The sequence below is a fragment of the Stigmatopora nigra genome, chromosome 19 (assembly GCF_051989575.1).
Source record: "Stigmatopora nigra isolate UIUO_SnigA chromosome 19, RoL_Snig_1.1, whole genome shotgun sequence".
Classification (NCBI taxonomy): Eukaryota; Metazoa; Chordata; class Actinopteri; order Syngnathiformes; family Syngnathidae; genus Stigmatopora; species Stigmatopora nigra.
In genome coordinates, this window is record NC_135526.1 from 11,064,702 (window position 1) to 11,080,171 (window position 15,470).

Here is a 15,470-nt window from a genome sequence, read left to right on the forward strand (position 1 = left end):
AATATAAAATATGATGATTTTAAAAATGGTTTATGTTGTTCTGTTGTGCAATAAAGATAAGACAACTTTTGCCAAATGAGAAGTGGGTTAAAATGGGTTAGAGAAATTTTCAATAAGGCTGCTGTTTGAGCGAAAAGAAATCCAATTGTGTCCTTACTGTGTGTGGTTTGCATGTTCTCTCCGTGTACTACGTTTTTTGCCCACATTCCCAAAAAATGCAGAGTAGTAATGTTTAGTGCTGCACAGGTTCAGTCAATACAGTTTCATCTCAGTTTTCTTCAGGTGTGTTCATAAGTACAGATAAAGTAAACGACAGGGAGACTTGGATTTTTTAATGGGTAGGATATGTGTAGTTCTGCATCTCATAATTGCTGATTTTGTCTGTTATAACCCTTTTAATTTCTTGCTCTGTGTGTGCTGGTCTATTGCTAAACCTGATGCTAAATTTAGCTTTTCCTCTCCATCTTTGCCTACTGAACGTTCACATCAAATCAGCGCACCCATTCTTTGTGGTGTCTGAGTGGTGGAACTGCAGTTTATATTTATGGATGGTATTCATCAAAAGTTTTTATTATTATTGTTGGCAAAATTATTTGACAATAAGTACGGCTTTTGTTTTATTGCCCAAGTCTACACTGAGTGATACAGTGAAAACAAAAACGTTATTTTTGGCTGCATACCAATGGCCATAAAGTTGAGGTTCTCATGTACACTGAGGCAAGAAACCTCTGTTGGTTTGTTGCCTGGGATTGCAGGGAAAATTCTTGTGCAAAGCGGACTTCCACTGTCTTTTTTGTCCAAGTTCCAGACTTTCACCTGAGAAGCAATTTGATTTTCGAGGTTGACCATCCATTATAATTAGCATAAAATAATTGATTTGAAAACAGTACTTACTAGAGGGTTTATTCCATGTTCGTCTTGTCCCACTGTTACAAGAATGCTGTGTTGTTTCAGTTGAAAAATATGCGTAACTCGTAATTTATAAGCCTGGAAGGTTGTTAGCTGCAAAAGTCGCATCAAAAGCCAGATGTTGCCACTCATATGTAATATAACTAAGGAAAATATACACAACTTCATTCAATTATGTTGGTAATGTCATGCCAATTGACAGACAATACAAAGAGCAGACACACCGAGGTATCAATATTCACACAAAAAAAAGAACATTGAAACTGCACAAAAAGACAGAATTTGGGGATTGCCATATTGGCAAGTGATAGCCCAATTGTGTCGAAATTTTAAATAAAAATACTGCAAATAGAAAGTTTTGCACTCAATTTGTGACACGCATGTTCAGTAATACCTTGACAAACGAGTTTAATGATTTCTGGGACCAAGTTCCTATGTAAATTTTTCCCAGAGAATTAAACTACAGAGGTACCTCAAGATACAAGCTTAATTCGTTGCGGGACTGAGCTCGTGTGTCGATTTACTCGTAACTCAAATGAATGTTTCCCATTGGAATGAACTAAAAAAAAAATCGTACCAACCATCTGAAAAAAACACCAAAAACAGGATATGGACATGCATGACAACGCGTTCGTAAGATAACAAACAAATTGAAATGAACTTGGATTACGATGCAAACACACAAAAAAAAGTTTAATCTAACCTTACACAAAATTCTAATTTTGTTTTCAATTTCAATAACAAAAACCTTATTTTTAGCTGCATACCAATGACCGCAAAGGGCCACAGTGGGTGCAGGTTTTCATTCCAGCCCACAAAGAGGACAGGATACCTTTTCACCAATCTGGTGTTTTACAAGCGCAATCAGTGGATTGCAGTCAGGTGCTTCTTGTTGTCTTCAGAAATCTCATTGGTTAAAGTATCTGTGCTGGATCGATTGGAACAAAAATCTGCACCCACAGCAGCCCTCGAATACCGGTTTGCCGATTCCTGCTTTATAGCATCCTTCTGCTTAAGCATGGTACATATTGTCGAAGTACTCCTCTCGTATTGGCGAGCCAACTCAGTCACGCATACACCATGTTTTTCGATTATCTCGTGCATAATATCGATTGCCATCGTACACTTTTTCTTACTACCCTTCAATGCACCTGCTTTCTTAGAACCTATTGTTTTCCCCTAATTCTGGAGTGATTAACGCAAAAAAAAATGTAATTTGTATGCCCAGTGCTCATAGATATCTTGACACGAGGAAGATGAATCGAGAAAGTGTTGGGTTTATTCTGTATTACTATAATACATATATGTGTAGTAAATCATTTCTTTGCTAAATCATTCTTCCTATTGTTCGAAAAGTGCTCGGGGTCATAAACAGTCGTCTGGTCCTCTCACGAGGACCGCTTATCCAAGGATTGTTTATCCGACATCTTACCCAGTCTGGGCTCCGAGGACTGTTATTCTGGGTTTTCAGATACGGATATCTGCCACTTCCATAACACTCGCATAGTGTGCATACCTGGTGACGCACTTCGGGCTTCTTTATGTAATTGTTATATGATTGTTATGTCAAATGAAGGCGTGATTGTTTTAATCCAATTGAAGGTTTGTTTTAGTTTCCTGTTTTGTTATTGTTAAAATACCTTGATCGTTATTTTAGTTACAGATACAAGGGGGAAGTCTTGTTGCTTTGATGTATCTTCCCTTAAGGTCCTTATCCATGACGCAATCTATTTAATTAAATGGCAATAATTAAATAAGATATCTGCCTGCAGTGATTGATAATTACATCGGAAGGGTAATTATTTATGAACCTATCAGAAAGACAGTTAACATAAGCAGCGTCTCATGTACTCTGCCAACTGGTATGCTCGTATCTCAAATTTGTCTCGTATCTCAAGGCAAATATTTGAACCGCCCACACCTCCCACAATTTGCTCGGAATTTTCTTCGGATTTCAAAGTTCTCGTATGTTGAGGTACTCGTATGTCAAGGAATTACTGTAATAACTTTAGATCATCTTTAGACCATCTAGTCCTTGAAAGCCCCTAACTGGTGTTTTCCATATTGCCCTCCTCTAACTCATCTGAATCAAATGGTCAACTCATCAGCAAGCTGTCCAAAAACTTGAAACCGATCCAATTATTTAATTCAGCTGTGTTGGTGGAGGGAGATAGGTACAACAGACTGGATAGCGGCTCTCTGCGACCGGAGTTGGCCAGCCCCTGCTTTAGATATAGCACTGCAGATATACATAACATTGACATATATACATAACATTGACATTGCTGTGCGGCCAAGCATATGAGTGGTTAGTCGATCTGCCTTACAAATCCAGGTCGGTCCTCCGGGGTGGAGTTTGCATGTTCCCCACGGGCCTGCGTGGGTTTTCTCCAGGTACTCTGGTTTTCCCTCCACTTTCCAAAAGCATGCATGGTAGGTGAGTTGGAGACTCTGAATTGTCCCGAGGTATGAGTGCAAGCGTGAATGGCTGTCCGCCTCCTGGTGCCCTGCGATCGGCTGGCCACCGTCCCCCGCCTCCGTCCCGAATATAGCTAGATTATGCCCCGGCACGCCCCGCGACCATTGAGCAGTTCAGAAAATGAATGGATGGACGTTATTGAACTATGTAAGCAAGGTAAATGAGATCATTGGACCCTGTCAACTTGCTTTGATATAACGTTACTAAAGAACCGTGTGATGTGGTCGGCAATACTCGGTTTTTGATACTGTTTTACGGTTAAACTGCCCAACGTAACATTAGCGGCTATGGCTAACCATTGAAGGATATCTCCCAGAACAATGTAACCTCGTCCGGAGTCGCAAGCCGATATCCCATTTGGAAGATGAAATGTTTTTCCGTGATCAGTAGGATCCTTTACAGTCTCTTTATCAAAAAATAAAAATTTTCTCCATTGCAGGAATGCCGCCATCGTTTGACATGAAAGACACCAAGTTTCAGTATATCACGTGACTTTCAGTATACCACGTGACAGCTCATACACGGACAGTAAACCGGAAACAATAGACATCATTTATTAAAAGCGAGATACAGAAACTCGGATATGGCGCCGTAGGCCATTAGGGGCCATCTTAAACCCAGACAAGAGGACAGAGGGTAAAGACACGCACACACGGACACAGACACACACAAAAACGCATTCTTTGGGCTTGTCCCGGTTGACTTCAGGCCAAAGGCGGGTGACACCCTCAATCAGTGGCAGGGTCGCAAGGCACGAGGAGACATACAACCATTCACTCTTGCACTTGTACTTACGGGCAATTTAGTGTCCAATCATCTTACCATGCATGTCTTCTAATGTGGGGGGAAATTGGAGTACCCAGAGAAAACTCCCGCAGGTGCGGGGAGAAGATGCAAACTCCACACAGACTTACTAAGATTTGAACCCAGGAACCAAGAGCTGTAAGGCCAACGTGCTAACCACTCAAGATGCCGGGCCGCATGGTGTGCCTTTCGTATGCAAAAATATTGTATGTTATCTTTCCAACGAGGATTCCCTGTAAGTACTTTTCATGACTTTCTTAAAACGTGTAAGCCTTACACGTTTTACACTGTAAGGCAGTGGTCTTAAACCGGTCCTCAAAGGGCCGCAGTGGGTGCAGGTTTTCATTCCAACTCAACAAGGATACCTTTTGCAAGTGCAATCAGTTAATTAGATTCAGGTGCTACTTATTTTAAAGACACCTGATTGGTTAAAATGTCGGCACTGGATCGGTTGGAACAAAAACCAGGACCCACTGCGGCCCTATGTAGAACCGGTTTGAGACCACTGCTGTAAGGCATTCATCACTGAACGGGCTATAGCAGGACTCTTGAACACTTTGATAACAGCACGCTTCTTTTTCTCATTCGAACCATACATTTCTAAGGTGAAAATGATGAAAAGAAAAAATAGTAAAGCTGTACTAAGCACACAGAAAACAATTCAAGAATGAGTTAGAACTCCTAGACAAATGAGGGTCGAAGGCATATGAACAAGGAACTCAGTGCTGGAGCGGCTCAGCCATGCTACCGGAAAAAAGGGCCTGGAAATTGTCGGTGGTTATTGCATCTTCAGTGGATATGGATTCAGTCTTTGATGTGTTTCAGTACCAGTTTTTCAAAGCACTTAGTGATGATTGGTGTGAGAGCTACTGGGCGGTAGTCCACACCAGTATCACACCAGCCATAAGCAGGTGCATGTCTACTACACATAAACTATTTAGTAATAATAAAATGTAATGATTAATATCTATGAATGGGCGGCCCGGCGGATTAGTGTTCCGCGCGTCGGCCTCACAGCTCTGGGGTCCTGGGTTCAAATCCAGGTCGGTCCACCTGTGTTGAATTTGGATATTCTCCTTGGGCCTGCGTGGGTTTTCTCTGGGTACTGTTTTCCTCCCACATCCCAAAAATATGCATTGTAGGCTGATTGGACATTCTGAAATTGCCCCAAGGAATGAATCTGAGTGTGCATGGCTGTCTGTCTCCTTGTGCACTTTTGGGTCGCAGGGATAGGCAAATTGGTGTTTAGTTGGTCTTTCATGAGTACTCTCAGAAAATATAGCCTCTGCTGCGCCATCTTGACGAGTCAGTAGTGTTTGCTGTCCAAGTGAGATCAGCAGAGGAAGGGAATAGAAGGGTCCTACCATTTGTAAAAGGGAGAGAACTCTATCTTCCTTCTCGGGTTACAGTAATTTCAGATGTGGAAGGTTTTGATTGCCCAAATACAGACGGGTGACTTCGATGCTTTTATCACAGAATATTCCTGGCACAGGTGAGCTACAGGCAGAAGCTGTCGTCCACAAATGCGTGCAGACAGACAAGTTATAATCATCTGTATTCTCTCAAGAGGGTGGTACTGAGATCGTCTAGGTTGGAATTTTCCACTAAAACAGTACGCTATTGTTAGGAAGCAGGAGAAATACTGACTACAATATTTCAATTTCTTCAAGGGTGTATCTAGTTAGAGATTGGATTGGATTGGATAACTTTATTCATCCCATATTCGGGAAATTACATTGTGGCAGTAGCAAGAGGGTGATTAGACAGAATAAACAGCAAAGCAAAAGCACAAAGCAAATCAAAGTAAATGGAATCATCAAATCATTAAAACATGAAAGCAGCAAAACCACAAAAAACAAGAGTGGACGGAGTTTCCGCACCCACCGGCTGCCGCTTAAACAGCGCCATTTTGGTTGCGGTAGCTGAATCGGACTCAAAAAGACCTTGTAAAGTTGACAAAAACTGGAACCACACACAGGAAGTCTTCCACGAGATGGGGAACTTCTGCAGACTGTGACCAAGGTGGAGAATATGCAGTCGCTCTTGCAAGCTTATCCGCAGTTACTCAGTAGTCTGAAGCTGCAGAAAACAGCAGCAGGGTAGAAAACCTCGACTCCGTTGCTGGTAGGGGCCGACAGCTCTTCCATCCCATCCCACGATGGAATGGTTGGTCAGAAGCGTGAAACTACTACGATATTGTTATCTTCTCTCAAGGATGTACTAGCTTTCAGAACAGGGCTCTATTTAGGAAATTAGGGAGTTCATGTTATCTTCTCCAAAGGATATACTGGCCTGTAGAACAGGGCTATATTTAGGAAATTGGGGATTTCATGTAGTCATGACAGTCTATGGGCAAAATACATCTTTTAAGGAGACTTCACATTATTCTCAGGCATTTCAGTGATAAAACAGTTTTAAGAGGGAGGGAGAGAGGGAGGGAGAGAGGGAGGGAGAGAGGGAGGGAGGGAGAGAGGGAGGGAGAGAGGGAGAGAGGGAGGGAGGGAGAGAGGGAGGGAGAGAGAGAGGGAGAGAGAGAGGGAGAGAGAGAGGGGGAGAGAGAGGGAGAGAGAGAGTGGTTACCATTTGCTTGGTTTCGATTGCCAATGAATGTGTGGCCATCTTTCGAATGTCACCCTCTTCTTTTTTATGTATCGCATGGTAGATTCATTGATAATAATCGACGATTCAATCATAACAGCCCAGAAGAGGAGGCGGTACCCTGACTTCTGCCACCTTTCGCCGCCATTTTGGCCGCAATTTTCACCTGTCTTACAGTTGCAAACTTTTATAAAAATAATTAATAGCAGTAAAAAAAACGCGAAGTAGTGCATTCGTGATAAGTCAAATCGCGATTAACGAGGGATTACTGCACTTCAAAACAAAGTCAAATTAACACCCACTTTTGTCTGCCAGAAATAAGATATACAGGAGTCAGGTGTTTCAGATCGTGACTTCATTGAATGAAATGGAAGCACGACAGCGCATAGCATTATGGGTAGAACTGAGAACGTGCTACAATGATGAACCACTAGATGTCACTCACTGCTCAAAATTCAGTACTATAATCTGTAATATCAGGTGCTGAAACATGTGCCTTCTCTCATTGAAGCTGTTATGAATTATTTGCAATAAAAATTAACTCGTTAATTTCCACGGCAATGCACTCGTAACAGAAGAAACTAATTTAAATTAACTTGGATTAATATATACAGACACAGTCAAACATAAGTTTATTGTAGCTTTACACAAAACTGAATTCTAATTTTGTTTTAATTTTATTTACCTTTGTACTCCAGGTTGACTCCACCCAGACTTTCAGCAGGAGTTTTTAAAAGGAATGCTTTAAGAGTTGTTTGTTTTTGTCTTCCCTTCAAAATATTTCGAAAATGACGCGCACAAATGTACTCACAATACGATAACGCCGACCATTTGCCAGCTTGTCAGGGTGCTTCTTTTCTACAAAATCAAAAAGTCTTGCCACTTCACTCGCATGTCTATGATATCCTTTATAGCCAGGCGCCCCCCTCGTCCACCTCCTCCTCGCTACTGAGTTCCCGCAACACCTCCAGATGTTCACTCTCCTGGAGCTCAATTAAATCCTGTGTCATCAGTTCTTCGTGTTGCTCGTCGATTAGGTCATTTGCATCTGTCTCGTTTAACCTCCAGCCCCAAGGAATTTCCAAGTGAATCAATATCATTCATGATACGAGCAAGCTCTGTGACACGGGAAAATGCAAGCTCCGCCCAGTGCTCATAGATATCGGTTATACACGAAAGAGATGTGGCAAACAAGACAGTGCGCTAAATGATAAACAGCCTCTCATGTCTTGGCCACCTGGCTTTCTTGTATCTCGAAATTTTGCTCATATCTAGAGATATTTATTTGCTCTAATATTTACTCATATCCTGAAATGCTCGTATGTCGGGGTGCTTGTATGTTGAGGTATCACTGTATTCGGTTTCAAACCAGCCATGTTTCTTGTAATTGAAGCCCACACTTTTTTATATAATTAACACCCACATTGAAGGAGGCAATGAAGGCTTTAAGAAATGGAGTCTGAATGGGAATCTCGCCTTTTCTCAAGCCAATAAAGAGAACTGTTCATGGAAGCTTCAATAATGTCTTGCCTATATTTTTGTTTACACTTGTTTCACCAGATCTTTCAGAGCAAAGAAAAGAACATCTCACAAAGCCTTGCTGTGTGTTTCAACATACCCAGTTAATCTAAGTTTTTTTTTTTTTTGCTGTCCCCGTTTATCTACAAATCCTTAAAAAGAGAAAACGAGCATGTGTTGTGGGTATGAGGGCAAGAGCCAACACTGACACCCCCAACCTCCCATCATGATGATCACTAGTCTTTTACACAATCAAATTTTCAAGAAATCCAATTCCAGACTTTTTTTCAAGATGTCGCATTCCTTGCGTAAGAATGTGCTGGAAATCGAAGACTCTTGTAAAAAGCCACGACGTAAGAATTAATGTGCGACGAGTACACGTCACATTCGGTCAGTCGTCGTTTGCATGTCACAAGATTACTCATTGGCTCTGCGTTGTGTACGCGTAGAAAACGTATCTTGTGATTGGGTGACTTGGCTGCATTAAACAACGGTCAGCTCAAGCATAATTTTCTTTCCTGCTAAACCACCAAGGGCATTTTTTTCTGCACTGCATCAGCCATCTACGATTTGAAAATTATAACAAGACTTACTGATTTGGTTAGTTCTCGATTCGTTTGTCGTGTATTTTCGCCACTGTTTGTCTGAACTATTGAAAAAAGGCAGCCTGCCCAATAAAGCGTTAAATATATTTAATTGTGCTTTAATGGTTCCTACAAAGTAACATCATCCCGATTTGTGTGTATTTAGGTTTCTCTGAGTGTTTATAAATAATCCAATCCGATTTGGTGTTTGCAAATGAAGCGATGTTAATGTACGGATGGTGGTGCATCCCAAATATTCTGGAACGTTCTCGAATCTGTTATCCAGAGCCAACCGTCTACTTGAATTCGGCTGTTGTGTCAAAAGGAAGTGTGTGATCTTAATACCTTGCCCAGTTTAATTTAAAGAACTGTTAAAAAATCGATCTGGTCGTGTGTGTGTTTTGTTTTAAATATAAATGTTTCTTTCACGAGCCAATAATCGAGTAGTCTAATGAGAACATTATTTGTACGGTATCATAGAACCAGTCACCATTTGGTGTCATACGATTCATTGTGTATGTAACAAAACTAGAAATCACTTATTTTTCCTAACGATGAGTAAAAAGCAGAGAATATTGGTGACCTAAAGTTAAACTGATAAAGTGGAAAATAGCCTCCTTTTTTAAATTAAACAGTTTGTGTTGATTCATTCAGAAAATGAAGGAATGAAAAAGTTGCATTTTTCTCCTCCGCAGGAAAAGCAAGTATGTCTAAAGGACCAGCAGTTGGTATTGATCTGGGGACCACCTATTCCTGTGTTGGTGTCTTCCAGCATGGAAAAGTTGAAATTATTGCCAATGACCAAGGCAATAGGACAACACCTAGCTATGTGGCTTTTACAGATAGTGAAAGGCTGATAGGTGATGCAGCCAAGAACCAGGTTGCGATGAACCCTACTAATACTGTTTTTGGTAAGTAAGGTATACCTTTTAATTGTGGCAATTTACTGTTGGCCATTAAGTGCATTGCTTGTTTGGTATTAATGAGATCAACTGAAGAAGCTGCCCCAAGACCATACAGCTCCAAAATGTATTTCAGTTTAACAGCAATATTTTCTTACAATTAAATTTACTTGTCCATATTGGCTGCTAGTAAAGGATATGCAGTCATGAATCAGCCTGGTGGCTTCTTTGATGAGAAGGATTGTTTGAAGAATGAAAAATAATTTAAAGAAAATAAGGAACTCCTAACCAGTCCAGCTATTCTTTTGAGTAGGGCATGCTGTTAAAAGATTAGTTTTCTTCTGACTAATCCCTCGACTATATTTACGATAAGCAGAGCTGCCAACTTCCCCAGAATATCCGGGGTTTACCTTGAAATACAATGCAAACTCCCTAAACCTGGGAAATCCCAAGACATTGTCAGTTTAAAAAAAAATTAAGCAACCGTTTCGGAAAAGGGCCACATTTCCGATTAAAATGCCTCGAAATTGACCTCTGTCACCAATACAGGATATTGCATTGGAAAAAATGTTTTAATTATTCCATTCGTCATCTATTAACAAAGTAACACAACTAGTGCTAAAAATAGTAATAATGTGTTTAATAGTTATTTATCCTAACAAATCAAATGCACATTATACTCGAATAAATCATCATCAACCGTCGACAGTATGTTTCGCTTCCCGACACTTTTATTTTTTAACTCATCCATTATCTGAATTATGATTTAAATTTTCAAAATTGCCTGCATTGTATGAAATTGTCTGTAAATGTTCTGACTTTAGTAGGTACATACTTTTGGTGAGATTAACTGGGCTGTACTATTAAATGGTCTTAATTTTTTTTTTTATAAAGCTTTAAATTTCACTTGTTACATTATAAGAATCCTGTAGAAAAAAAGCATTAACTTACATTTAAGTCGACAAAAACAATATTGAACTATTATGGTTAAAAATATTTGGAAATGCGATTGAGCACTGCAATGGTCACATTTGCTCTCTACTTATTGTGCATTTCTTTTTCTCCCTATAATCTACTCTTGTGGCTCAAGTGATTCTAATTTCTCCACTGTGGGACAGATTCTCCAACATGAATACTGATAAACATTCTTGTCTTGACAGATGCCAAGCGATTAATTGGCCGGAGGTTTGATGATTCAGTTGTTCAGTCTGATATGAAACACTGGCCATTTATTGTAGTTGATGACAACACTCGCCCAAAGGTTCAGGTTGAATACAAGGGTGAGACAAAGTCCTTCTATCCTGAGGAGATCTCCTCAATGGTTCTGACAAAGATGAAGGAGATTGCTGAAGCTTATCTTGGAAAAGTAAGTTTTAAATAATGAGTTTTTACAAGAATAATTTTTGAAATTTCTTTAATTTTTGTTGTTTACAGACTGTCAACAATGCTGTAGTTACGGTGCCCGCATACTTTAATGATTCCCAGCGCCAAGCCACAAAGGATGCTGGCACAATTTCTGGTCTTAATGTTTTGCGCATTATCAACGAGCCAACAGCAGCTGCTATAGCCTATGGATTAGACAAAAAAGTGAGATCATCAAGAATTATTATTTTTTTATAGACCTGTGACGTCTTAGCGTTATTATAAATAACCATCTTAATTGCAAAAATATTTTAGGTTGGTGCAGAGAGGAATGTACTCATATTTGATCTGGGTGGAGGTACCTTTGATGTGTCAATTTTGACCATTGAAGATGGAATCTTTGAGGTCAAGTCCACTGCTGGAGATACTCATCTTGGTGGAGAAGATTTTGACAACCGTATGGTCAACCACTTTATTGCTGAGTTCAAGCGCAAGTACAAGAAGGACATTAGCGACAATAAAAGAGCTGTTCGGCGTCTTCGCACAGCATGTGAGAGAGCAAAGCGCACATTGTCTTCCAGCACTCAGGCAAGCATTGAAATTGACTCCCTGTATGAGGGAGTCGATTTCTACACCTCCATCACCAGAGCCCGCTTTGAGGAACTCAATGCTGACCTCTTCCGTGGCACCTTGGACCCAGTAGAGAAATCACTCCGTGATGCCAAAATGGACAAAGGGCTCATTCATGACATTGTCTTGGTTGGGGGCTCGACTCGCATCCCCAAGATTCAAAAACTGCTGCAGGACTTCTTCAACGGCAAAGAGCTGAACAAGAGCATCAATCCAGATGAAGCAGTTGCCTATGGTGCTGGTAAGTGTCTTCACATAGATAAAGGTCAAAACAAAACTGGACAGTTTCAATCAATAAATGAACTTATACCCTTTTCAAGTCAAGTGGCAGTCAGCTTTTAATGATCCAAAACAAGACTTTCATTTAGATTTTTTTATTTTTTATACAAGAACCCAAAACGTGCAATTACGATAGATCGATCCATAACCCTGGAAATTAATATTCATATAAGGGATGTTAAGGTCGTGTCGGCCAACAGTTATTTGTGGGTAATAATGTTCCTGCTTTTTTTATCTTATTTTTTTGTCCACAGCTGTCCAGGCTGCCATTCTGTCAGGTGACAAGTCAGAAAATGTGCAGGACCTGCTTCTTCTTGATGTTACTCCTTTATCACTGGGTATTGAAACAGCAGGAGGTGTCATGACTGTCTTGATTAAGCGTAACACCACCATTCCTACAAAGCAGACTCAGACGTTTACCACCTACTCTGATAACCAACCAGGAGTGCTTATTCAGGTAAGTAACTTTTTGATGGTGTTCTGATATGCTTTTATACCTGCCGATTCTAATAGCCTGTCCATGTGGTGTCTTCACTGGTATCGCGTCACTTGACTAAAATGTACAACTTTTCTATCCACATATGATATGAATGACTAGTTGTGGAAAAAAACATGCCAAGTCAATGTAAACATTAAAAAAAATCACTAAGCCTATCATGTAGATGTAAAAATACCCAAACAAATGTATAATGTGCATTATATTTAGTTATCCTGGTCTTAAAATATGTACATGGTATTTAGTTATTTTCTGCTGCCTTCTTTTGAGTGTGTTAATACTTGAATTTCCCTCATGGTGAATAAATAAAGGACTATTTTATGAATTTAAAACACATTGCCCCATCACCAGGTATACGAAGGTGAGCGGGCAATGACCAAGGACAACAACTTGCTTGGCAAGTTTGAGCTGACAGGGATTCCTCCAGCCCCCCGTGGAGTTCCTCAGATTGAAGTTACATTTGACATTGATGCAAACGGCATCATGAATGTCTCAGCAGTTGACAAGAGCACTGGAAAGGAGAATAAAATCACAATCACCAATGACAAGGGTACATTATGAATTTTATATATAGCTTGAGGTGAAAAGGCAAAACCAAACATTTGAATTCTTTGTTTTAAAAATGGTTATATGATTACAGGACGCCTCAGTAAGGATGATATTGAACGAATGGTCCGGGAAGCTGAGAAGTACAAAGAAGAGGATGATGTGCAACGGGACAAGGTGTCTTCTAAGAATGGATTGGAATCTTATGCTTTCAACATGAAATCAACAGTAGAAGATGAAAAGCTTTCTGGCAAAATCAGTGATGAAGACAAGAAAAATATATTGGACAAATGCAATGAGGTCATCAGCTGGCTTGACAAGAACCAGGTATGTGCTAACTCATTGTATTTTCACACCTTTACGACGCCCCACCTGAAAGGATGCCGTGTCCGTTGCCAGGTGTGTTTTCTGTATCTTGTCAATACAAAAGGCGCTTCGTTTAAGCATGCATGGTAACATGTTTTAAACCAAGGCAACATGAGCAAAACAGTATGATTTTGTTTTATTAATGTAATGTGTATTCGGGAAAATGAATCAAAGTATTCAAACATCTACAAATCTGTCAAAGTAATTCTCATCTTCTGTATCCGACATAAAAAGCTCAGCCAAGTAGGCGAGTTCCCTAACAATGCTGGGTTCCAGCTCACTGTCGGGGTCAGAGCTGTTGCTGTGGGGTTTCGTAATAGTGATTCCAGCTTTAACGAAAGCTCAAACTAGTGCTTTGGCCCAGGCATCAACAGTCAATTCTGAATCGTGGCGTAACTCGTCTTTCAATGGAGGGTTAAAAGCGCTATGGACACACGACAAGTGCCTTACCATTCGTCTCGGATGTTTTGAATGGTTTACCGTAATGCTTGGAATGCACGGGGAAGCTATTTTTAGGTTGAACGTATGCAGGGTTGATGGCAATAAGTAGCCTGTCCGCAAGAAGTTACACTAGTAAGTCAAGCAGTCAGGGTCGTACAAAATTTAGAATTTAGCCCATAAACAAGGCGCATTGACTCATGGGACTTCCTTTTAATTTTTGAGAAAATGTTAAACTTAAGTGTGCCTAGTAGGTGAGAAAATATGGTAATTAATTCCTAGTAACAAGTTCACTCATTAATTTTGTTGATGTATTTTCTCAGACCGCTGAGAAAGACGAATATGAACACCAGCAGAAGGAATTGGAAAAGGTGTGTAACCCAATCATCACAAAGCTGTACCAAAGTGCTGGAGGTATGCCTGGTGGTATGCCAGAAGGTATGCCTGGTGGATTTCCTGGTGCTGGTGGAGCTGCTCCTGGTGGGGGATCATCTGGCCCTACCATTGAGGAAGTTGACTAAGAATTGCATGACAAGTTACGACACATTCCTGCATTGAAGAACAGCCCTCTTGTAGCACTGACTCATGCTTAAGAGTGTAGTTACATTGTGTATAAAATAGGGGTCACTGTTTTGCTTATTAACTTGATTGAGTGTGGTGCATATTTCTGCTAAAAGATTGTGTATTCCAAATGTCTGAATGTTGTCTTTTGCTTGACAATAAAAACATGCAACACTTTTGGGGTTTAAAACCTGTCTTTTGTCTAAGGCCGGTGGTTTTCCAGAGTTGTTTACACAGTATGGGTGTAACATAATGATTAAAATAATCAAGATGACGGCCAATAGAAAATTGTATGTTCAGTCTACGTCAGTGCTGTCGGACTGATTCAGCAGAGGGCTGACTGCAGTGGGTCCTGGTTAATGGTTAAATCAATGTCTTAAAATAGGTAGCCCCTGACTCAAAGCAACTGATTACACTTGCGAAAGGTATCCTCTAGTTCAGTTAGAATGAAAACCTGCCGCCCTTTGAGGACTGATTTGACACCCCTGATCTACAATTTAATTAGAAGCCAACTGAATCATGTCTGCCTGTAGTGTTTTTCTTAATTATTGATCAACGCAAAATTTTGGTCCTTCGGGCCTTGGAGGTCAATAGCCGAAGCGGGAACCCAGGTGCTACTGTTTGACCTCTGGGAAAGGGTGCACACGGTGTATTCAACACCCTTTGCGGGTTGGACTTCCTTGACGGGAGCGCCTGGATTCTTGACGGTCGAAGACTAATCCTGTTGGAGGGAGACATCTGGGGTCATCTCTGGTGAGTCCACATAAATGTCTGCATGTTGTGACGGAGGCTCCAAATTCACGAAAAGTGGCACTTCATGTGATGGTCCATTTTGAGAAATGAAACTCGTGTCCTGGAGACGGCAAATTTTGGAAAACCCTGTTGATACTAGTCTCTGGCAGGTACATTAGGGGCAGTTTGTTGGAAAGTGTCCTGTGCTGTGGGTAGGCACAAATAGGACAGCAACGTTAAACGGTGTAAAGGTGAGTTCAGGAGTA

General features: G+C 40.6%; 2 protein-coding genes and 1 long non-coding RNA gene across 3 annotated transcripts in view; 2 read left to right on the plus strand and 1 right to left on the minus strand.

The window, feature by feature from the left end:
* LOC144212930 (vacuolar protein sorting-associated protein 11 homolog) overlaps positions 1-3,430 on the minus strand; it is a 42,088-nt gene extending 38,658 nt beyond the window's left edge. The window contains exons 1-3 of the mRNA XM_077741125.1: positions 3,237-3,430; positions 895-1,002; positions 681-816 (exon numbers count right to left, since the gene is read on the minus strand). Coding sequence (XP_077597251.1) covers positions 681-816; positions 895-1,002; positions 3,237-3,341 — 349 coding nt within the window. The 5' untranslated portion in view covers positions 3,342-3,430. The remainder of the gene's footprint in view (positions 1-680; positions 817-894; positions 1,003-3,236) is intronic.
* Positions 3,431-3,495: 65 nt separating this feature from the next.
* Positions 3,496-8,360, plus strand: LOC144212582 (uncharacterized). Its single transcript, XR_013329784.1, has 3 exons — positions 3,496-3,544; positions 3,828-4,024; positions 7,489-8,360. It is a non-coding gene; the product is annotated as an uncharacterized LOC144212582 (long non-coding RNA).
* A 381-nt stretch (positions 8,361-8,741) lies between these two features.
* Positions 8,742-14,649, plus strand: LOC144212650 (heat shock cognate 70 kDa protein). Its single transcript, XM_077740699.1, has 9 exons — positions 8,742-8,908; positions 9,588-9,803; positions 10,955-11,160; positions 11,229-11,381; positions 11,472-12,027; positions 12,320-12,522; positions 12,913-13,111; positions 13,202-13,434; positions 14,235-14,649. Exons 2-9 carry the CDS (start codon positions 9,599-9,601, stop codon positions 14,430-14,432), a joined length of 1,953 nt encoding a protein of 650 aa, XP_077596825.1. The 5' UTR covers positions 8,742-8,908; positions 9,588-9,598; the 3' UTR covers positions 14,433-14,649.
* The last annotated feature ends 821 nt before the right edge of the window (positions 14,650-15,470 follow it).

Bases quoted from the DNA above. Each gene is read 5' to 3' on its own strand.
- LOC144212650 (XM_077740699.1), top strand. From the start codon at position 9,599: ATGTCTAAAGGACCAGCAGTTGGTATTGATCTGGGGACCACCTATTCC. The intron at 9,804-10,954 runs GTAAGTAAGGTA...TTGTCTTGACAG, and splicing joins CCCTACTAATACTGTTTTTG to ATGCCAAGCGATTAATTGGC. The intron at 11,382-11,471 runs GTGAGATCATCA...AAAATATTTTAG, and splicing joins CCTATGGATTAGACAAAAAA to GTTGGTGCAGAGAGGAATGT.